This window comes from Lepisosteus oculatus, chromosome 17, assembly GCF_040954835.1.
Source record: "Lepisosteus oculatus isolate fLepOcu1 chromosome 17, fLepOcu1.hap2, whole genome shotgun sequence".
NCBI lineage: Eukaryota > Metazoa > Chordata > Actinopteri > Semionotiformes > Lepisosteidae > Lepisosteus > Lepisosteus oculatus.
Genome location: NC_090712.1, coordinates 8822847 through 8847268, shown reverse-complemented (window position 1 = coordinate 8847268; position 24422 = coordinate 8822847). Strand labels below are relative to the sequence as shown.

At 38.4% G+C, this 24422-nt stretch overlaps 1 protein-coding gene across 3 annotated transcripts in view; it reads left to right on the top strand.

Moving 5' to 3' along the window:
- Nucleotides 1–24422, top strand: part of LOC102686232 (homeobox protein Meis1) — a 63810-nt gene that overhangs the window by 26729 nt on the left and 12659 nt on the right. For all 3 annotated transcript variants that reach the window (XM_006638592.3, XM_069180083.1, XM_015362927.2), the window contains exons 8-9: nucleotides 2300–2445; nucleotides 19657–19733. In XM_006638592.3, the coding sequence (XP_006638655.1) occupies nucleotides 2300–2445; nucleotides 19657–19733 (223 nt within the window). The remainder of the gene's footprint in view (nucleotides 1–2299; nucleotides 2446–19656; nucleotides 19734–24422) is intronic.

Sequence of the window (24422 nt, the reverse complement as noted above, 5' to 3'; positions counted from 1 at the left end):
CTCCTTGGATAGCCGCGAGGCATCTCCCAAAGCCTCTGGCCTGCCTAAGTCACTGGCCTGCTCTTTAATTGCCACACAGACTCCGTGACACATGGGCAGATAATATGACATTTTCAGCTCTTGTCACTAGTGAACACCACAACATCCCTTGTACTAGTTGCTAAGAAGCTGTCACAAACCATTAGCAGTTGGCCAAAGTTACCCTATGGCATTTCCTCATGGCATCAGCAAAACGAGCATAAATCACCCAGTGGAGCCTGCTGCTGTACTAATGAGGCTGTAAGCTTGTTTATGGACTAGCATCATTTTTATGATTATTTCCACCTTTTCAGCCTGCCTTCATAATTTGCCTTTATTTGGCGGCGGGAGAAGTCAACTTCAGAAACACAGTCGCTGCTGACATTTTACAAATGTGGCTTATAGCTGCTGCCATATGCCCGGCCTGCCGCTTTCCAAGTTAGCTCATTGATGTTAAAAAAAGAAAGAAATTAGCCCCAGACCTCACAGAGGTGATCGGTATCAAATTGCAGCGAAAATGGAAATGCCAATAAAATTGACGGCTTGGACTTTCCTCCAAGGTTTAAGCCCACAGAGGTCAACCTTAAGTAAAAATATTGGGAAAATGAGGTTAAACATTTTAATAATAAAGAGCAGGCTCAAAAGAAAGCTTTGGAGTACAAACAAAATAGTTTGCCTAAGACACCAGACAGTGTCTTTCCTAAAATCCCATGCTTGCTCCTGTTTCTGTAACTCGCGTGGGACAAGCCCTGGGTTTATTATTTTAGGCTTTGCCGAACATGAACTGGTCTTTACACCGGATTGAAAGCATTTGCTTCCAATGAAAATCTTGTCTTAGATTACAAACCAGCAGTGTAATTTCCCTCCCAGATGGGAGCAGAGTAGCTCTATTTGCCTAAAAACAGTAGGAAGAACAAACTGTGCATTAAGCCAAGGCTGTTTTTGGCTTGAGCTAATGATGTAATAGAAACTTGCTATTGGGGGGGTGGCAGGGCAGGTCACTTCCACAGTGAGTGAGCAGGGAAGCTGGCCCTTGCTTAAAAGCTTTCTCTATTGTATCTACATAAGTCTTCACTTAAAAATCACTGTTTCTAGGGCTGCTTCTCTCTTACAGCTGGAGAAAACAGGAAAGGCTCTGGCGAGTGTTTTATATGGAATGTAGAAAGCCTTTCCTCTCCTAATGGTGTATATAATTCAGGTGCCCTAAAGGCATGCTTTCAGGAATTCTTTTGCCTGAGGTAATGGGAAGCAAAGGCTGTTTTAAGGCCTTGATTATTCCATTGATGCACAAAGCTGGAAAAAAGTCATCTCCACTGGATTACAGCAGATATTTCCATAAATTATCAATGAATTTGCAGCCAGGTGCCAAGTGTTGCCTACTAAATGAAACCAGAGTAGTAGGAGAGCAGACAGGGTTAAAATATGGTTATCTGCCTTGGAGCGGTGAATAGCAGTGTGGTTTAGAAGTGCTTTATATTTAATCAATAAATAACTGTATCCAGTTCTTCGCCTGCTTAGTCCTTCTGTTGAGAACAGAAAAAAGTGGGTTATCCCATTGAAATTTCCAGTGCTGTTGAGTCATTTTCTTTGCTCATGTTTCTTTTATGAATTATTATTTTATATGGTAAATTGCTTCATCTCTGTATAAAAAAAGCCCTTTCAATGCTTGGCTCTGAGAGAATTTCTCTGTCAAAGCTGTATGGAATGCTTATAATAATTGTGGCTATAAATAAAGAATGTGCGTGCTCTGTATTCATTAAATGCAGAGTAGGCCTTAAGTGCTGTCTCCAGTTCAAAAACACTAAGCTTTTTTGCTTGTTTTCTTTAACTGCCCTTAATGAAATCTTATCGAGCACCGACAGGTTGCCATAAGTACCATTGTTATTAAAATGCTTGATTTCAAAGCAGCAGTTTGTGCTTAAACTTTTTTACCGTCTTCTTTGTAATTCCTTATAACTCCCTCACCTGAGGTAAATGCATTTTAAATAAAGAGTTGAAATAAATATGACTAAATCATTGTGTCACGTTTAAGTCTTTGGTAAATTTCAGAAACTGTGAAATGGAACCGAAAAGTCCTTTGTGATTTCATCACATTTGACTTCCTAATGTCAGTTGAGTGTTGGAAAAATTAATGTTCCAAATGCCAACCAAGTTTGTGATTTTCAGGACAAGCCAAATGCGTTGTGTAAGGCTCTCCTTTGCTGTGTTCTGTTCTTTGGCATGGGACCAAAAAAACTGCAAAGCCCCTCTGAAGGTTGTGTCATGTGTCATGTTTCGACAGGTGATGGCTTGGACAACAGTGTGGCTTCACCCAGCACAGGAGATGATGATGACCCCGACAAGGAGAAAAAGCGCAATAAAAAGCGAGGGATCTTTCCAAAAGTAGCAACAAACATCATGAGGGCGTGGTTATTCCAGCACCTGACAGTGAGTGACCTGCTGTTCTGTCTTACTGTGTGTGACCTCAGGAACGACACCCAATAATTACACCTCAGCGTTCTAGAGTGTCTTGCTGCCACAGCTGCTCGTAGTGATAATAACTAGACAAATGTCAGGATTATACAGTTCTATCCTAATAGGGTTTATATTCCCAAACTGGGATAGAGTCAATCAGCTTTGACTTAGAATATGCCCAAATCCAAACAGCTCAGCTACTGGGCACAGACATTTTTGGTAATTGACAAAAGTTATTTTTGTTTTGCTTGAACATCACATGTCAGACCTTGAGCCTTGCGTAAGCATTTGATTGCTGTCCTTTCTGTCTCAGCATACCAAAATGAGCACCAAAAATTGGCCTAAAAGTTGAAAGCAAAGGCTGAATACATTATAGTGTGCCAAACAAATAATAGCAGTGAGTATATGGGCCAATGCCCCAATTCTATGAAAGTGTGGTTGTGCCATTCAAGGTAGTAAGTTTCAGAAGAACTGAGATGCTAAAGTATGCTTGGGGAACAAGGCTTTTAAGATGAGCCTTTTTCTTTTAATTTTACCTTTTTAATATAGGTATCAATTAAAACGATACCTGCGGTAGTGAAATTAACCAATTGATGTGGTTGGCCCACAATCTACTGTTAGATACTGTAATTTCCTGAGCCACATGTAATGTGAGTGTAAAGTAAATATATCCATAGCTTCATTTGCAAGTGTGTCTGGTGGGCTCAACAAAATTATATTATTTGGTGGTATTAATTGGCTGTGTAGGGAACAAAAAGGAAGCCATTCCTTGAGACCATTTTAAAAAGAAACACAGTTATTTAAATATAGATTGATGTCAAAACATGACATGTTAGAAGATTACTTAAAGGTAAGCATATTTATAAAGATGTCAGTTGTTAGCCCTGAATTTGAAGTTACGTAAAGTAACATTTTCAATAATATGTGTTGAGCTGTGCAGATTGTTTTTAAAAAATACTATGTTGTGCTGAAAGTTTCCAAAAAGTGGACAATAGTAATTCCTTAAGCATATATGTCACATCCTGCATTGTCTTGTAATTGCTTCCTAGTTCCCTCAACCGATAAGGTATTTCTTCTGTGTGATTTGGGAGCTTATTTTAAATTTGGCTGTCTGATATTTAGACTTTTAGGTACCAAGGCTGCTAAAACACTCAAAACATGTTTCTAGTGAAACCTTAATCAAGCGGGAGCTTTTCGTGATTTCCATACATCATACATCCGAGTTGAAGAGGTGTGAAGTGTGTACAAGCAGCACCTATCTCACACCTCCATTCTAAAATTGTCAGAGTCCCTTTGAAAGGTGAAGGTGTTTGAGTTTGAACGCCATTGCTAAATACACACTGCATATCTTGGGGTCTGCAATAATATATGCAAGGGTGTTTGTTATTGCCTTCCCTTTGCCTAAATGTGATAAGTGATTCATGTATAAAGGCATTAATTATACAGTACTACATTTCACAGTTGTTGATTAGCGTCTACAGTAGAAAAAGAAATACGATTTTCCACGCTGTTACAGAGTACCTATTGAAGTACAGGACAGTCTGCCTTGATGCACCATAGACATTAGGAGGGAAGCTGTGAATTCTGACAGGCCAAGTATGCAAATGGTTTTGGATGCCTTTCTGTGAATTGTGAATAAGGCAGTTCTATTGTCCAGACGCTGGGTCTAAATTCAGACCTTATGACAGGAGACTGCTGTATTGCCAGAAACAGTCATTCTGCTAGGAGGCCTGGGAGGTCAGATCTGTGCATTCGTGCAGCTAGCTAAGCTTCGTAACCTGAAATTGTCTGACTGCCAAATGGGTGACTCTGCAGAGAGGCAATCCTTATATTTTAGCGCCTGTGGGAAATGTGCATAGAAATTAAAATGTGTGCCACTGGTTTTTGGTGAGTGTATAAAATGGTCTTGCATACTGGATTAAATCCATTTGTTTAAAAGCTGTCAATAAAAGCTTTATTTACAATGTATATACAGACATATATTTTTTCATATTCAAAATGTGCTTGGCTTATTGACAGAAACACATCTGAAATATCCATGTAGTTGAAAATATTAAACTAGAGGTGAAGGTGAAGTCGTTAGGTTAATGAATTGCAAAACGTCTTTCAAACTGGCTGTTTTGCTCATTTGAAATCACTTTGTTTTTGATATATGATGGACCATATCGGGCTTGTGAAGGTAAACCATTTAGAAAAAGAAAATCCTTCTGCTTCCTCCACACATCAAGTCTTTCACTTTAAAATACAGCTTGCAATGTCTTGTGGAGACATGTGACCGAGTGGCACACAGGTTTTAAGAGTTTTCTGTCCGTTCATCTCCAGTTCCCTTTGGGGAGTGTGAACAGCCTGGTCGATGTCTACTTTCTGATACAGTAGATTGTATAGAAAAAAGGTACACTTTTGGAAGAATGTAATCAAGGAATTTATTTATGAGAGTTCTGGTTTGTAGAAAAAGCTAACTTTGTTTGATTGAATTTCAATGCATATGATTTAATTCCATAAATAATGGTGAAGCAAGCATAGAAGACATTGAGTACTGCTAACATGCTGGAATTAATTGTAGAAATGCATCCATAAGCAAAGCGTTAATAGGCTTCAGCAGCAGTAATTTTAAAGATCAAGATCTTTATCTAATAACTTGTACTTTTCTTTTGTGAAATCATCCACTGGAGTAAAATCTAATGCTGCATACCTTCCTTATTTAGCTTGACAATGTTAGTCCTCTTCAGAAAAAGGTGGTGGTGTTTTTCCAAATGATTTTCTCACTGCAGCTGCTTGCTACAGTTGTCCTTAGCCCTAAAAAAGCAGATAAATGCGCAGTAGCTGGAGGAAGAGTCAGTGTGTGAGCTGTTAAAAAGGTTATATTAAGTCCCAAAGCTTTTTACAACCAGGCTTGTGAGGAATTCAGCCCAGCCGAAAGTGTGAGTGTGCAAGGAGACGTTACTGTGAAATGGAAAGTGGGTGGTTTGCTGTGCTCTTTTACTCAGGCAGTCATTTTCATGTGGGGAGGGGAGAGAGGTGGGCTTTGAGCAGCCCACATGTAGAACTGTGATGAGCCATTGTTTGGGAATCATTAGTGGATTTAGATTTAGAAAGCCTCACATCAGGTCTTAAACCAGTTATTTTTTATACACTGAGGTATTTTGTTATTTGACTTTTTTTTGTACTGTACATGCACGGCTCTTTTAGAGTCCAGAGGAAAAAATAAAACAAAAAACACTTGCCGTTTATTGGGAGTTGTGCAAATTTTCAAGTACCAGTGAACACATTGTGATAAACTTGTGGTTAAGAAAACAAAAGCCACAGCCCAACCATTGTAGTTATTTTTTCCCCTTGTTTGTTCTGTTTATCTTAACAATAATGGTACAATTGTGCCAGGCATCCTGACGAGAAATGGGTATTCTGTTTTTCCTGTTTCTCTAGCATGTAATTGGAGGTTTTCTTTCCTCTCTCTCCTCCCTTTCACAAATGGTATTTTCTTGTTTAATTTAACAAGAAATGAGTAGTAAATGAAAGCCATTGCCTGAAATCCCACTGTGACTGTATTTTGCACTCGGCTCCCCAATGAAAAGGCAATTTGTGGAATTATGTGATAGAGTAATTAGATGAAACCCAGGCTTCAGATTGTTGCCATGCAGACGTTGTGAGGCCTTGCTGGAACAACAGATTATTACCCTGGCAAGCTGGCTCATTGCTTCTTCTTTTATTTGTAAACAGAATATTTAGCTTCTGAATGCAAAGGAGCCATGATCGCAGCTCGTAAAAGTAAACCACAGCAGAGCTTTCTGAATTTTTTCACGGAGTGTTCATGTAAAAATTGAACTGGAAGGCATAATCCCTGTTAATGCAATTAGGAGCTAATTTACCACCCTTTGCACACAGATGTAACAATGCCTGGGTAGCTATTTTCCCTGGAAGCACATTAAACAAACCTCAATGCAGCAGCTTTTGAACAGAAACAGGTGTGAAAACTTCCATAATTCATTTCAGCACTCAAAACGTACCAGTTGCAGGGAGAAATTTATAAAAAATTAAATATTGCCTAAAAGCTGGAAATTACTATGTGCCCTTTTGGGGACTGATGGATTTTTAATACTTAAGTCAAAACTAGGAAAAATCAGTTAGGGTGGTGGTGTTCTGGTTTTGCCTCATAGATTTTAGGACAGAATGACAGATGTTCAGCATATGACCCTGCTGTGAATTAATGCTTGGAAAACTGTGTGTGATTTTGTAGGGGGGATACTTTTTCAGTGTTGTCTTTACATACTGCTTGAAGGAAGCAGAGTACTGGGAATAGAATGACAGGTGGTCTCACCGATAAACAAATCAGGCCTCTAGACTAGATGTAAATAATCCTGTTTTTTTCATGTATACTCATGCTTTTTTTTGCTTTTCCATTACTGACAGAACACCATTTTATATAGTTGAAAAGTTTCCCATTCTTAGAGATAACTTTGTAAAAGTACCTTTAAAACTACATTTCCTTTTCAAATAAACCATGAAGACCAAAGAGGAAAACTAAGACGCCTTCTTGAGCCCAGTTCGTTTTAGCTGAATGCATGTGGTATAAACCAATGGAAAAATTGTTGACGTTTCCGAAAATCTGGAACATTTCTCTCGGGCTTGTTGTGCGTGTATTTAGTTATTCTCATCGGATGAAAAAAAACGTCCTGAAAGCTGTCAGGCCTGGGCTTCGTAATGTGGTACTGAGTGATGACAGAACCTTGTCAGTTACTCCCGTCCGGTCGCATTGCTATGGTGACAATGCGCCGTGATGAAAGTTATCATTAAGGTTCGGACAGCATACTTGGCGGTTAGTGTTGCCGCAAGCCTGCTTGTTGCAGTGTATTAAAGTCGATAGCCCTTGGTGTTAGAACAGGACCAAATCCCTCATGACAAGGACGCAAAAACTGCTGTGCAAGATGCGAATTTCGGATATTTGTCGCCGTTGCTTCCAGCGCGACAGACACATACATCAGTGGTCATTAGTTGTCTTGTAAGAAATGCAGAAGCATATCCCTCCCAGGTTTGGCATCTCAGTTATTAAATCATTTTGAAGTGACATCAGACTTTGAAGTTTTTGTTAAGTTCTTCCGAGATGCTGTTGTCTTTTGTCGCCTCCCGCCGCCTTCAACTTTATGAACTCAGCCTCCACATGGATACGATTCACCCACCATTACGGGGACTGTTGGACCAAAAGGACACTTTCATAAATGGCACAGGCATGGTAGCAGTTAGTGGGAGTCTCTCGAAATGCCTCGTCAAACGGCCCAGGCCATACAGGTCAAAGGTCACAGAGGTTTCAGATGCCATTAGTCATTGGTTGTTTATTGCCGGAGCCCCAGGATGTCAGCACACTGATCACCCATGGCAACCTGGGCAAGGCACACTGTCACAGGCTTGGCAGGGAGCCCACTTCTCAGGCTTCCATTTCACATTCATAACTTGGTTGCTCAAATCTCATGAGACTCACATTCCATAATGTTGAAAATATAAATCAAAATGTACAGGCTTACAGTATGAGCCCAAATTAGCTTTGGCTTGCTGTGTATATATATATTGTCTTTACATACAGTACGTATGACAAGAAAAAGTCTTTTCATATTAATATTTGTAAATTCAATTTAGCAGCCTAAGGTCGCTGATTACTTCTTAATTGTCTCTAAGTAGCAGTCAGAATTGGAGGCGCCACAAAATTAAAAGATGAAGAACATTACAGACAGTAAATGCCTAGCAGTGAGACTGAAGATTTAAATTATTTTGGGGTTTTTTTTGTGTTGTTTTTGTTGGACTTTACCTTGCATACGTTTGGCTGCCTATTGTTTTCAGCTGACGGAGAAACATTTGGAAGTACTGAGTTCTTGCTTATTAAAAGTCACTGGCAAAAAGGCGCAGCTGAGTCAATTCATCTGCATTTGCTCCCCATTGAGCTGTGATGCATCCCGGTCCCACACCTTGGAGTGAAAACATCATCAATTACAAGACTGACAGGCCCCTGGGATTTGGTCGAAGGAGCTCTTTGGGGGTAGTCTTTGTGGACCAAAAAAACCACTGGTATTCAGCTGCATTCATCATTCTCAACCCTTACTCACTGACAGAGTAAATGGCATGGCTTGCTATCAGAGAGCGAATTAAAAAAAAGTATTGGCACCAACCAGATTGATGTGGGAAACCAGGACTGACACCGCTGTCATTCCAACAAGTTTGTTTGAAGGGGTATCTTGAGGATGATTGATTACACCTGATGTTTTCAACCTTAGCCATCTTTCTGCAGGCTGAAAGATTAAGAAAGTTTAAAACAAAATATTACTGCTGAAGGTAAAAGGAAAGTGGATTATTTTTTTCTCCCCCTTTAGTGTCCCTGAAGGGCATTTAAATTTCAATTCACGTGACCTCTGAACTGCAGACAACAGCAGATGCAGAATAAAATGGGGCATTTATTTAGCTTTGCCATGTGCTTCTATGCACAAGGCAGTGGCCTGCTTTTGTGAGAATGTGAGAATTTTACAAACCCTGAGGTCGGGCAGTAACTTCAGCTATGATTTACGGACTGATTCCCTTCATCAACGATGGAATTTTTTACTCTCTCTTAGCCTCAGTGTTCCAGTAGCATAGTTTAATAGCATTGTCCAAATAAACAGAGATTTTGTAAAAGCTTTTATCTCAGAGCTGGCCCTAGCTATCACACTGTTGTGCCTTTTTCATTAACAGCTGCATGTGAACAGTTAGCAGGAGTTAGTGGCAGCTGATAACCTTTGAATGTTAGTTCAGTGAAACGTTATTGGACTAACATCAGTAGACAAACATTGCCAGGCCTAGTAGGTGTGAAACAGCAGTAAGCCTTTATTATTCGGTTACAGTAATTTGTAAATTCCAATAAAACCCTCCCTGTCAAAATGATGGCAGTGTTTGGGTGTGGCAAGCATTTCCTCTTTCGTTCCTTTTTTGTTCTAAATCCCTGCGATATTTCTGCAAGGCCAAGTGTGGCAGGAGCAGTGAGTGGTTGTTGAAAACTTATTAAAGAAAACATGCCCCTGCTCGATCGGTCCCACAGGGCAGTGTCATTACAGCACTGGAGTGCCAGCTCTCAGCTATTTGGCGTTACGGGCACTTCTGCCCTTGTCTTTTGCATTACAGTTTTGCCACGCGCACTTTTCCAAAATGCATAAAGGCGAGTGTTATTTTTAGGGCTGATAATTGAACATTAATACTCGTTGACATTGTTGTTTGAATGATGTGTCAACCTGACAGGGCCGATGTGCTTACATCTGCTGATAGGCTGCGGACGAAGGCTATGTTTGTCAGCTCAGACCCCAGGCCTCACTGCAGCAGATCCATGGGTGATGCAGCCATTAATCACGTACTGCCATCTTAGGCTGACACGTCTTCTAAAAATGTCCTGTTAGCATGTTCTTGTGTTCTGCAGCATCTGAGGATATTAGAAATGGCTACAAAGCATTCTTCCACTTATGGCTCTACCTGTTTCAGACACTGGTAAAAGCATCATTTTGCTTTTTCTGTCCCTATATGCATTTACATATTTACATACAATATCTTGGCATATATATACAGTATATATATGGTAGTGAGAGTGTAAGCGTAAATGTAATAATTACAGTAAGATTTCTGGTCTTAAATTTAAAGAAGGCAAAATAAGGTTCCAAACCAATAGTCATCATTATTATTATTGTTATTATGTTTCTGTATGCATCTGTAAACCATTCCATAAATACTGAGAATGCAAAAGGCTTGAGTTCTGATCACAGCTTATTTTGAAAACAATATTGATAGAAGGTATGTGAGTTTAAGTTTGTATGAGGTTTGATGTCAATTGTATTCCGCAGTTCAATAGGTTTTATTAGAGCAGATCTGCTCTGTAGACAGCTCTTTTAGAGTGTACAGAATCTTTGCCGGTAAGTAGTGAGTTTTTTAGCAACAGGTGACTTATAATAATTTTGGACATTAAAAGAACAATATTTTCAGGTGTTTGTTAACAGAATTCTGGCTATTTTTGATTTTCCGTATTGCATCTGTATTCAACTAGCTTTTCTTGAAACTGGAAAAGGAGCACACAAGACATAATTTTGTAAAAAGGTATGGTGGTCTAGAGAGTGAACAACTTCAAAAAAATAAAATAGCACTGAAAGTCTGCAAACATAATCCTATAGACTAGACAAATAGTATGAAGGACTTATTCAGCCCAGAATGTTAGTAACTTGGCTCAACATGGGCTGTCATGGTCTTGCTCTACAGCTCTTCCCTTTTCGTAAGATTAGAATAGCAGGAACAACAGAATGAGTGTATATTGACTGCTGTTAACACAACTATCATTGACGAAGATAAATTAAATGATTTTATGCCATCATCTGTAAGTCTGTAAATTGTTTAATGGATCCAATATCAAAGCTGTGTTGAATCTGAGACCCTTTTAAAATGCCTTTATCTTTGCTCCCATTGATTGCTGTAAAACAAAACAACGGAAACCAGCGCAAGGGAGTATTAACTCCCGACATCTTTCTTATTCTGCTAAATAGCATCTAAAGTAAGCAAGTATTGAATTATTAAATTTGTATTCTACAATCTCTTGGAATAATGGACCCTCGTCTTCTGGTGTTTACTTCGCCATGTTCCCTTTAAGAGACAGTGCAGGAAAAACAATATTGGGAGGTTTATAGAAATAATCTTGACTATTTTTAATTCAGTTGGTAAATGTGTTTAAGTTGACCCACTTGATTTAACGTGATTTGTGTATGTATTATTATAAGCTGATGAATATATTTGTATTGCATTCTTTCTCCTAGAGGCTAGTGGCACTAAATTGGACTCTTAACTGAACAGTCAAGATGCCTGCGAATTGTTAGATTTGTCTTCTATTCATATACAGATATGTGTTTAATGATGTAATGTGTGCCTGGTTGTTTGTTCCATTGGATTAATCATTGATTTGAAAAGCTCTGCAGTGATAGCAGACTACTATTAAATAAGGTCTACTTTTGGAGTTAAAAACCTTCTTCTGTGGACAGAAGAGGATTCTTCTTCAGCTCTTAAGTGTGCTACTCGTTTCTGGTTCTTTCATCCAAAGCATTGAGCAGGCATAAGGGAGCAATTGCAAAATACCTTTACCTACATTTAACTCTTTTCCATCCCCTGACTAAGTTTATTTTCCCCGCGGGCCCTTAAAATGAGCATTAATTAAAATAGTGGGGGCAAAAGGGTAATTATGATAATAACATAATAATATCGGCAGGTTATTAGAATTTTCTGTGGTCCTGAAATTGCTTCCTTTGAGTATCACGTTTCAGTGGCATTAAGTAAGTATAATTTCCTTGAAAGTAAAGTAAATGGAATAGATTCCCCATCAAGGTGTAGAATTGTAACCAAATTCCTTTATTGATAAATGCATGTGGAGTTTCCTTTGCATGGAACAAGAATTTGGAGACTGAAATGGCAGTTGGATTTGATTTCACAAATATCAGTCTATGGTTGTAATGCATAGCTGAAGCTTTGCAGTTTAAATATTTTACTTTTGAGATGCTGTTTGGAAAAAGAAACAGCATATTTTTATACTCCTACTCTTCCGTGGTAACCAAAAACAGGCCTGACTAGTACATATTTGCATAGTGTGTTGTTCATTTGTTTAGACAGGGCAGGGATACTGTAGTAGGAATGCCCTTGTTGCAGCTACTGCTGCTACCTGCTTGCTGTGCTCAAATCTGCGTCCCTGTAGATATTAATGTCCCCTGCAGACTGCTGGCAGCCTGCTTCCAGCTGTGGCAGGCATGGTGCAGTGAATTGCTTTTGAATGTTCTTTACTCAAATAGGCAGTAATTACAAGCTTAAAGAGGTTTAGTGGTCCAGTAAACTACATAATCACCCCTGAATTAGCCCAGACTCATCAGTTGCAGTCCAGCAAGCTCAAGTCACTGTTTGCATGAAGTCCTTATTACATAGCAACCTAAGCAGCAGGTGTGGAACAGCAAGCATCCCCCTTAAATCCAGCTTTCTGCTGGGGACAATGATCTCTAATGAGATACAGCTATACTCCTGTTGCAGCTGAACTGGGAAAATCAACACTTGTAAGAAAGAACGTTGGCACTCACAGCCACTGGTCTTACGGAGAAGGAATGTTGTACAGTATGTGTTTGACAGGGTCCTTCTGTGTTTTCCCTTGAACACAGCCCCATGTCCTCAAGACGTCGAGGCTGTTCCTTTGCCACCAGCTTTTTGAATATATCTTTCTCGCATTTAAATCAATATAATCGGAGAACTGATTAGAAGACGTAGTCATTTCTGGAAAGCAGGTATAACTTAAGGACTTCCCACCCGAAGGCACTTCAAACCCAACTTGGATGCTAGGGCCTTATCAGATCCGGTTGTTGCCCCCCAAGTTTTATTTTTGGTTAGGCATCTACTTATCTGGGAAGGCAGGCTTGGCGATTGTTTACTCTGCACCTCCTGTGTGTGGTATAGTGGTCAGTGCTGTATGCAGATAGCAGAGGAAAACGGGATGTCGGTCTGGTGGGTAAATAGGTTTATGTTTAATTTATGTTGGACGTCATGTCAAGTGGAACGCCTTGGCCTTCCAGTTAACAGGTCTGAGGTTTACTGCAGCACAGGGTGTTCATTTCTTCAACTCTGTATTTGGAGTCTTTTCCTGCGCTAATTTTCTTTCTTCCTTTCTTCTGTTCATTCTCGATAACACGACTCTTTATTGCTCAATACAATAACTTATTGTCCACATAATGTTCTGTCCTGACTCATATTTTGTTGATGCATTGACAGAATTTGCCTGCTGCATCAGATTTCCCATTCTTATGCTTTAATTACATGATTATGCATAAAACGTCTTGCAAGCCGGCAAGTTATATATGATACCCATAGGGATAGCACTTTACTTGTTCAGTAAACTAACAAAAGATGGCTTAAAATTGGAAGGATTAATTTGAGTATTTGATACATGAGTGTAGATCTTTTTTTCTAAATCTGCTTTCAAGTACAGAATCAGCAAAGTGTTTTTTGAGTAGGACATTTTGGATAGGAAACTGGTACTGTCGCTGTTCAGGGATTTTTTTAGATTTTTTTTTTCATCTGTCATAGGGAGGCAGAGGAAATGAAGTTGCCAAGGCCAGATCTTTTTTTTTTCCTTTTTCAAAAGTCTCTTTTCAGATAAAGGATGGTCTATACCACCTACACACCAAAGAATTTGAAATTTCCAGTTTATTTCCAAACTCACTCCAAGAGGGTGTTTTCTTTGTTGCTGTTGGTGTGGTTATCTACAGGATAGACCTTTATTCCTCAGTTGTCAAAGAATGCCATGTTTTTTGTAGCAATGGTGTAATGGTACTGTACATTATTATCAATGTGTCTAAAGGAGCTGCAGCTTTCTTTACTAGAATGGTGTTTCCTTATCTAAACATTTAAGGCAACCCTTGTCTGATCTGCTTGAAGTCAAGGATTCCTTTTGGTAAAAGTCTGACGAAGACAAGCAGAGGAATCTGTTCTTTGGAGCTGGTAAAGGGAGAGTTAATGTAAGCAGAGAATGAGTAGGAGGGACAGTAAACTTCAGTTCTAATCCTGTTTATTTAGGAGCCATACCAAAAAAGATTGATTTAGCTTGGTGAGGGTGGGGGTAGGGTGTGGGGGGGATTCATGATACTAGATGCCAGCCAAAAAGTTGCTGTACCAAGCCAAAAGCATTCCGTGGGGGCCATTGGGTTTCCATGTGGATTTAGGGAGAATAATACTGAGGTGAAAACACAAGCATGGAACCTGGAATGTCGAAGCGTTTAAAAGCAAAACTACCAGAAGTACTACTATAGTAGAGTGTAAAAATTTAAGACAAATGGCCCATGATGAGCCTCACTTTTGTTTAAAAAAAAGTAGTTGAAAAACGTGGAATAGAAAGAAACACAGTGGAATTTTCCTTTCCTTTCATTGTATACATATTGAGAAAAAATCTACTCCCATGGAAGACCTTGTGGTCCTTTTTTGGCATATATTCATACTTTTCATCAGGACTAAAGTTATATAAACACTTTGTTTCAAGACCAGCCATTTAAGGAAGCTTACAAAACCCCGGCTACTGGTATTGATAATCTGAGTTACTATATTAACTGGAGTAAAGAAGCATTTTTTATCTATTTCCTCCCATCTTGGTATTCATTCTGTCTCCACAGTGGAATTTAACAGTGTTTTCACCAGGCACTAATTTTATTAAGCTAACCTGGTGGAGAAAGACTCTTTAATCTGAATCACTCGGTGTAAAAAAAGAACATTCCTTGAAATATATATTTTTTAATAACTTTAATGCCACTGTTGATAATGGTGGTGGGGGTGGGGAAATTGCAATTAAGTAGTTAAATGGATGTACAAGGGTTTTAGGGAGGATCTGTTCATTACATACCAGAGTTTACCTCAAGGTCAGCTTATATTAATGCATTCAACTTCGCTGCGGAGGAGGAGAGAAGGAGGAAAAGGGATAAAAGAACTTCCGAAATTACTCTCCCAACCCAGTGAGCCAAGTAGCAGAACGCTGCCTCGATAAGGGGCAAGTTGGAGATCGTCCAGGGGTCCTCCCTCTGTGTTGCGGCCTTTTTCCAAAACCTTTTAAAGTATAACCCATCGATTAATATACTTTTTTTTTCCTTTCCATTCTCTTCTGTTTTTCCAGCAAGTGACATGTTTCTTTGGGGTGGGGGCGGGGCCAGCCAGGGAAAAAGCTTTTACCAGCGCGTTGCTTTATTAAATGTTCCACAGTGGTTTCACCAGCCAGTGTCACATTAAATTTGCAGTGTAGATATTCTGAGAGTGGAGAGGGACTATATAGGCTGCCATTATCTCCATGACAGTCTCCGGGCAGGATTATTTTGAAATTCTCTACAGCTGTAGCCATGGGTTGTCAGAGAGGGTAGGGCAGCCAGGGAGGGAATGTTATTGATACTCAGCTACACGAGGAAGATAAGATAGAAAAAGTGTATCGCCATTCTGGCATCCATAATTGCAGACACTGGTGGAAATTCTGATGAAAGGAGAACATTTGGACAAGAAGTATCATTAAGATAGGAGGCTGGAAATTTTCCATCTGTGCTTTAGATGTGTTTCTCAAAGCATCGCTTGAGCCTGAGAAAACACTTAAACCTACAATAATTGCCAAGAACGAAATAATTCTTAGACGAGAACATCAACAACACCAAACTATTTTCCAGTGTTGTTTGGTATGTTTTGATGTAACTTAGTTCAAGTACAAAATCTTGGGCTTATATATTATTTTGTGATTCAGTGTTTCAGAAAATGAATGAATAGTATTCCAGAAAGAGTGAGAAAATAATATTCTTTTAACTTTTAATGACTTTTAGGCACATAGATACAGTCACTTGTGGGATCTGTATACTTGTAAGAATCATATACACAGTATCATTAAATTTAAGATTAATGTTTTTATGAATAAGGAAAAGCCCACATACAGTTCATAGTGAAGTATGATTACGTGTTTAAAAAAGATGTGCCGTAAATTTGACTCGACAAGGAATTATGCCGTACCTGCCTACATAAGAATACTCATGATTTCACACATAATTGAAGACAACTGAACAGTCACACAGAATTCTGTGTATTTATTGCATGAGAAGCCCTGAGTGTGCAGTGATCTTCTTTCACGTTTACCATGTGATGCGGTTTCTGATTTATCAACTTGGCGATTCCTGTTTCTAATGGCACAAGGTGTGGTTCCTTGGGAACTGTTAAGAAACAAAGGTCAGGTCATGTGGAAATGATACGCAAAGGAGGTGACCCGTGTGAAGATTCTCATGATTGACTGTCACGTAAAACAAAGCCTGGAGCAGCTGTATTTTGGAAATCTAGTCAAGCCTAAAATTAGGAGCCGTTTCGGTTTTCTATTTTTTTTAGGAAGTTTCTTTATCTCAGGTTGCATTCGTCTTTTTGTAAAGGGCTGGCACCTAGGCTGATATTTTGGCTTTCCAGCAAATATTTAGATGGTTGTATTTTCACACATTGCCTTTAAAACTGTTGAGATTCTGTTGTGTTTTGGAAATGGTTTCCCTCTTTTGCTTCACAATTTTCCCCCCAGTCTTTAAAACAAAACTGTTGTTTGGCTTTCCCAAAATGCATGCTTGTTGGATTAATTCAGTGAAGGTCATACTCTGCTTACATTACTGTGTACAGACCTATGACTCACAGTCTTGTCCAACGAGTGCTCATCTACAGCCAGAAGTAGAGCACCAGGATCAAAAAGAAGGTTGTTTCTCCTGTGTACTGTTTCTTGCTCTTATGTGGTTGTTTGTTCTCCTAGGAATTTTGAGATGTGCATTTGTTCGCCCTCATATTGCATTGCCATTGTCCCTCAGGCTTCACTCTGAGTAGACTTACCCACTCTGATTGTTTGCAAATCATAAAACTTTAAAGAGGGAATGGCATGTTCACACAACAAATTAGTGTCCAAATCACCCAAATCAATTATTGGACAACAGTAAATTGTGACTCAGATAGGTTGAGTTGATTGCGGTGATAATGTGTGTTAGATAAGTGATGTGCATGTTAAATATTTAACCAGCAGTGGACTTGTTAGCTTATTCTGTGTTATAGTGACAGGTCAGTCAAATGTACCAGTATGAAAGCATATGGTGGGAAAAGTTTTTGAGCCCAATTAAAAATCATTAGGGGTTATAAATGCTTTAAAATAGAGGGATTGTTGGTGATAAGTCAGAGAAGGCTGTTTAATATTGGCTTTGGTAAGAAAAAGAAAACGGCGACAGTTTCCTCTTTATCTTGCATGTCTTTGGCATAATGTCTGGCTGATTTCTAGTGTAGGCCTCTCTGAGCATGTGGGTGGGACAGCAACAGAACAGGCAATGTTTGTACAGTATCATTGCCTGTGGCATACTGGTTTGTCCTCAAGTCATGAGGTATCTTTTTCTGTCGTTTTATTTTTTGGAAAGTAACAAAAGACAGATTCTCAGGCACTAAGTTTAAAAAAGATTTAGCCATAAAATAAATTTGGGCAGAGAGTTACATCTTTAAAAAAAAAGGTTAAGATGAAAGAACTAATTGCATGAAGTCATGGCATTCATGTGATTAGAACAATTATATATGTTTCAGAAAAAGTCTAAAGTGCTCTAAGCCAATTGTCAGAGTATTAAGCGATCAGATGACTCTAAATAAACCATGCCTCAGGAATGTTGTTTTCTCACATTTTAAAGCAGTCATTTTCCTTACAGTGACTTCATTATTAAGGTGGCTAAAATTACCCCAGTACACTGTGAAAAGAAAATCCTAAACATTGGAAATTGCTGTATGGAGGCAAGAATTCTCCATTCCATTAGCTGGGGGCAACATTGCAATTATAACATTCAGCAAGAAATTAGACACAGTTTGTTCCAAGTACCTACAATCAGATCACATGAAAATGACAAAAAAGAATGATACAAATATAAAACTTATTTTTTTCAATTCCTGTAAATAAGCTCAATAGAAAGCCCTTTACAGACATTCTAGGTTGTGATCCCAGAAAGAAAAAGGGTCACATTTGAAATCATCTGTCTTCACAGAGACCCATGTCCACAGCTTACATTTGTAAATGATTCATATTACATGCAGCGCAAATTCTACTGAAGAGATTCAGAAATGTTGTAGGAATATATTTTCCATTGGTGCAAGGAAAATTTGGATATGTTATCGGAATTTAAAGTCTAGTTTTGGATTCAGAAATTTGAAAAGAAACCTCTTGAATGTGTCATGTTAGGTTTGCTCTAAATCAAAATAGTATGTCAAATATTAAAAGTAATGTGTATAAACAGTTTTTGATTACTTATGTATTGTGATTTTGAATGGCTTCTTAGCCTAGGCAGTCTTATGCTTGGTAGTGCCTGTTCCCTGACTATTAAAGTTTTTTTCAAGTACCTCTGCAATACTCTACCTGCTTTAAATGTTCAGAAGAATAATGCAAATATACAGTGTTCATTGCATGAACAATAGGCTTGTGTATCTTTTAAATAACCAGAAGCAAGTGGTTTTTACAAATTGTTTAATGCTACCTGAGTGAGCTCTTGACAGTGCTTCAAACGTGTGGGGTGATGGCTTTTAGCAATGCAGGTTCCTGAGTTTAATTTTCCTGCAGCTAATCCAGCCATGCTTTGGGAGGTAATGGTTTTAAAATGCTGGGTCTCAGACTGCCTTTGCAAACGCAGCAAGGGGTTTGACCACTGACCCATTTCATGAAGAGCTGGACTGAAAATTGTCACCGTAAAGCAGTTTATTGTGTTGATGTAGCATATTATAAACATAGCCCCTCAAATAAACAGTGCTTTATGGCTGTGAAACTTCAATGTGTTTTCCGAGCTGAAAGTCTTTCTGTTTTAAAAGTGTTTTTTTCATTATTAATGTTTATTCAGATATAAATTTGTTTTATACAGCTCATAAATTCTTTTCTTGAATCCTTGCCTTGAATGTGAAGTACACATTGTTGAAAACGTCCTAAATTGTAACATCAGGTCTAGAACTATGTGGTATATTGAAATGTGCACCCTGCAATTAAAAAAAAGCAATGGGGTTTTACATAAATACATTGTTTATAAAATAACGTTTAGGAAAATAATGGCAAATTTGGCTATTTTGAAAAAGTCCCTTTTACAAAAAAGTGGTTTCATGGCTGGTGTGTGGAGTATTGTGAAAAATGAAGATGTCATATTAAGTTTAGGTGAGAGAATTACGATGTACTGAACTGTGAATGCAGTGCCTTTCAAAGTAGAACAATACATTCGAAGCAAAATTCTTGACTATTTAAATATTTGTTCTGTATTCCATTCAATCCAATATTAAATATAGTTTTTCATGTCTTCCTACTGCTGCTGAGAAATGAGACTGTCTAGAATAAATTTGAGTGAGGTTGTTCTGCCAGTACCCTAATTAATGTAGCTGTTTCTACACTTCACTTAACTTTATAATTGGCCTGCCTTTTGCTGCCATTAATTACATGATTTCATATTCCATTAATGATTCTAAGAAAGAGACACACCTCGCTTTTCACACTAATTAATGACTGGTTTGAGACTCTTCCATAGTGCTGATAGCAGAAGCTATGTTTTTCCTTTTTCAAAATGTGTTTAATTAATGAAACTATTAATTATTTAATTGATTTATTTATTTTGTTGTTGTTCTGTTATCTTTTAGCACCCCTACCCCTCAGAAGAACAGAAGAAGCAGTTGGCACAAGATACAGGGCTCACTATACTACAAGTGAACAACTGGTAAGTAATTTGGCTTTTGTGTTTACATGCAATCAATACTCCAGCCTCTGGCAATGTGCAGCTAATGATTTGAATTAATACAACACCCGCCCCCCCCCCCTTCATTCTTCATCTCACCCTTTTCCATTTACTGTCTGAACTCCCTTGGAATCAATTAATCCAAAAGGGATATTGCCTGTAGAATTTTTCCAGTGATGTAGGACATAAGTTTATTTATACTAATATGAATTCCCATCTAATTAATCCCATTCCACTCAGATAAGACCCCACCCCCTACAAAAGTCTTGCATTGCAATGTTCTGAGAAATAATAATAATAATAATAATAATAATAATAATAATAATACGATCCTAGATGAGGGGTTAGGCAATACATTTTTCTAACAAGAAATGATTTGCATCACCGTGAAAACAGTCGTTTAGTCTGGTTTTTAAACCTTCTGCCCTCTACTTATCAGAGAGGTGTTTTGATACACCCACTGTTAGTGAGTGTGTCGAATTAATTGCCCAAACATTGTGCACAAGTGTCTGATGGGGGAAACTCCAGTTCGTTTGATGTGAAATGCCATAAAACGCTCAGAGTGCAGGCAGAAACTCCTCTGAAAGCTTGCTAGCAGCAACAAGAAAGTTTTTTTTTTCTCTCATTCAATAAGTGTCAGAGATTAATATTGCTAAGGCTCTGATTACATGGCCTAATCCATTTTGCTGAATAAATTGGACCTTGATGTATGCATCACCTGCATTAACAAACCTTGCTGGGTTATAGAGACCATGGGCCAATGGGAGAGATTTCAGATATATTAAACCCCATTACAGAAAATGTAATTTCTGTCAACATAATCCCATGTATTGTTCAATTTAGTACCTTACAGATGACTAGCTGCTTACAATATATTTGCCTTTGGAGGATTAATTTACAAAGTGCACTATCGGTAGGACACAGGCAGACTGACATAAGGGGAGCTTGTTGGGGTTATCAATTTCTATGACCTTACAGCAACCCATGGGAGATCAATTTTTCAGCTGTGTTAGACAGGGTTCTGAAGTCAGTATACAGCCAGTCACGTTATCACTCGTTTTTTTTTTTAAATGATTTCAATGCATCTGTGTGTGGCTGATCAGGGAATAAGGACTGTAATAGTGTGGCTGCTGAGCTGCTTCGTTTTTTTGTTAATCTAAGGGGTATTAGCTATTGAACTTGCTTGCCAGGATCAGTCAGCCTCTTGGAGTGTAAACAGGGAAAAGGAGCACACCGTAGGCTGGAATTTGGAAGGGATTTTGAGTTTAGAAGTCTGCCGTTGCATTCGGTCAGAGCCCACAATTGGGTGTCTCCATGGCAACCCTGGTGATATTACCTCCTGACCTGATGATGTAAAAGGCTGTTTCCCTAGAAGAGCTTTTGCTTTTCATAAGCTAGTCAGGGTGCAAACCCAAGCTTTATTTTTAACTCAAGCACAACAACGCCTTGTTGTGACATTACAGAGAGACAGCAGAAACTGCCCTGTACATTTTATTAAGTGACTGTTTTGATCCCAAGAAACATAAACCTGCTGCTTTGCAAACTTTCATTTCATTCTGTGATGTCTTCCTTTTAGCTGAGTACTGCCTGAATCAGGATTATCACCTTTTTTTAGATGTGATTAACCGTCCATAATTGTTATGTACTGTACTTACTTAAAGTGATCTATTTATTTCTTGCCATGTTTATCACTTTCTTTGCTGATATTTTAAGAACTTACCAGAGGGTTACTGAGAGTGTTACGTCAAACAGGTGTAGTATTAACAAGATCTCTTTGACTGCTGGTCCACTTTATACAAAAAGTGTGGGTACAGGATTGCTGCTTCCTTAAGGCAAAAAATAAACTATACCCTGTTCTTCCAAAACTTGTTAACACACAAGTAGATTTATTTTTATTATTCATGATGAAGCACTGTAAATCACTGCTGTTGTGATCAAATAAAAATGCTAAAGGGCAGACTGGGTGCAGATCACTCATAAATTATTGGCAGGAACACAGCATGAGGGAATACATGAAAAGTGTATATATATTTAAAATGCACACAGAGACACACCACGCACACACCAGCGTTATGTCGCTTGGCCCTGCTGCTGGGAGGAGACAAGGGCTCTGGGTGGGGCTGTCCAATGAGTAACATCTGGGTGGAGCTATCTGAGATTTAGAAACGCAAAGAGTAACATCTGGGTGGAGGACAAGGGAATGTCTAGCGTAGAGCATGATTTGACTGAATGTTTGCACTGGCAGACTGCTCCCAGGTGCTTGTTGTTTATCAGAGCAAAGAGCCAGAGCTCCAAAAACAAAACAGGAGCTGAATGGTATAGCACTTTGTATCTTATCAGCTGTGATAAAGAACTGTTCTGCGCCTTTATTTAGCTTCACCAATCAGGTATGTACAGGGAAACATGTCAGTTAATGAGGCTGGTAGCTGTAGTTGGTCATTTTGCACAAGCATGGAAAACAGCACTAGGTGCTGTCACAGTAAAAGCAACATACATTACATTAACTGGCTTTTTGTGGTAAAAATCACATGAATGCAATGCAGCAGACATTTTCTGGAATTCCCCAGCCAGTTAACAGATCTGTCATCCTAATGAGATATTCTTCGTTGTCGTCTGTACCCTCGCTTTCCTTTTAACATAAATTTGTCTATCAAATTAGAAGTGCTGTTGTAACAAAACTATTTTGGGCTTGAGGATCATAAAAAGAAGCAATCCTGCTGACAAAAACAAAATAAGAAAATCTTTTTTTTCTCCTCTTAGAAGCCTTAAATGATTTTGCTTCCTTTATTATATGTTGCAGAATGTGTAAGTTTCAAAGAACTCTGATCCTAAGGTATTACATTGGTAATGTTGTCTTAATCACTTTTTTTCTGGTTAAGATAAAATACCAGCTTTTCAGAAGAGACAACTGTCTTTTTTATTAATGATGACGTCTGGCTTTGGACTCAAAGCAAACAGGTTTTCTTTAGTGTGTATGTAGAGTATGTCTATTGTCATAAAAGTGAAAAATTCTGATTTATTATATTAAGTGCAGTAAATCTGTATTAATAGAATACATATTCAAATTCAATAAAATCTTTCCTTTTAGCTTCATGTAACAGGTGATTGAAGTGTCAGCAGTTTAAATATCTGTTCTTGGCAAATGTAGTGCAATATTGTAGCAGTAAACAGGGAGATTAAACTAGTGTCAGCGAATTGGCAGTCTGACAGCATTTTAAACTGTAGCAATATTAAAAAAAGTCTTTGTAGATTAATGCAAAGAGGGCTGCTTGGTATAACTGTAAAAGCTAAGACATTCTGAGAACACTCTATAAACACCAGTGATCTAAAATCAATTGAGGGGTCATCGGGTTTCACATATTGTCCATTCTTTTCTTCCTGATGTAATTTAATAATACCTTTAAAGATGGTGTTTAAACATCAACGATAGATTGTTTTGTCAATAAGGCTGCTTTTATGAAAGTCTTAAAAGCAGGAAGAGTAGATTTGTGGACATGTGGCTGGCTACTTTATAAAAGTATCAGCTAAACTGGGGCTCCCTTCCCCTGCTTTCCAGTCTGAATCCAAAAGATATATGGAAAAGAAAAAAGGTTCAATGAGCATCTTAAGACATCCATACTTTACCTTTATAAATTAGGAAGTCAGACAGTTTTGTTGGGAAAGTCCCAGCCATCTGTCCATTATGACCCATAGTGACTTTCACATCTTTTTTTTTTTTTTTGGTCGTTACAAAAGGCAAGGAAAATTGCATTTTAGGTTTTTTTTGGGTTGTCACGGCCTATGGGAGAATCACACTGAAATTTCAACATTCATTATACTGTACAAGAGATCACATGGATGTCCGTTTTTTTATTTATCTTATTTCTCTCAGGATTTTGTATTGAAAAAAGGGAATGTAGGAATTGTGCTAAAGAATATTAAAAAGGTGGACTTTTCCAAGGTTTTTTTTTCTGTGCCACACCAAGACTAACCCTGTGCCCTGAAGCACCCAATCCCAGTGTTTTCTGTCAGGGTGCTGTAGTGACAGCCTCTTTGGCCTTTAAAGGTGTTTTAGACCAAACACACTCTATACCCCTGAGGTTATAGATGAACAATAGGAATATTTATACAATGGAAAAAAAGAAAAAAGACATTCCTCTGTCGGTTTTGAATTTTGTTGTGTAGTTTCCTTTAAAATGTTGTGAAAAATCACAATTCATTAATAAAAAATAACCCAGTAGTTTTTCTTTTTCGCAGGCCTGGATTTGGTCTGTTCTTGTCAGGTTTTTCTGGAGTGTTTGCACACATTTTGCCTTTCTGGAATTCAGTGCTTGCACAGACCTGATCTCCACCTATATTGTGTCAACAACTGCTGAACAGGAGAGTGGTGTTTCTTCTGTGCACTGAGCCGGAGCTCCAACAGGCAGAGAACTGTGCCCTTGGAGACCTCTTCTCTCGCTTACATCATAAACTGCTCCAGGCTGAGCTGACAATAAACAGCCTGCATTTTTGTGGACTCCTCTTAACCTTTTCTCTTTTTTAAATAAAAGCCATCTAAAATGTGAGGGAATTGCTTGGTCTATTTTTAATTATAATAATATGCTGAGGTAGAGAGAGGTGTAATAAAGCTGTTATAAATAGGTGCAGGCTTAGCATTGTTAAAGTACTTGATGTGGATTATTAAAAGATTAG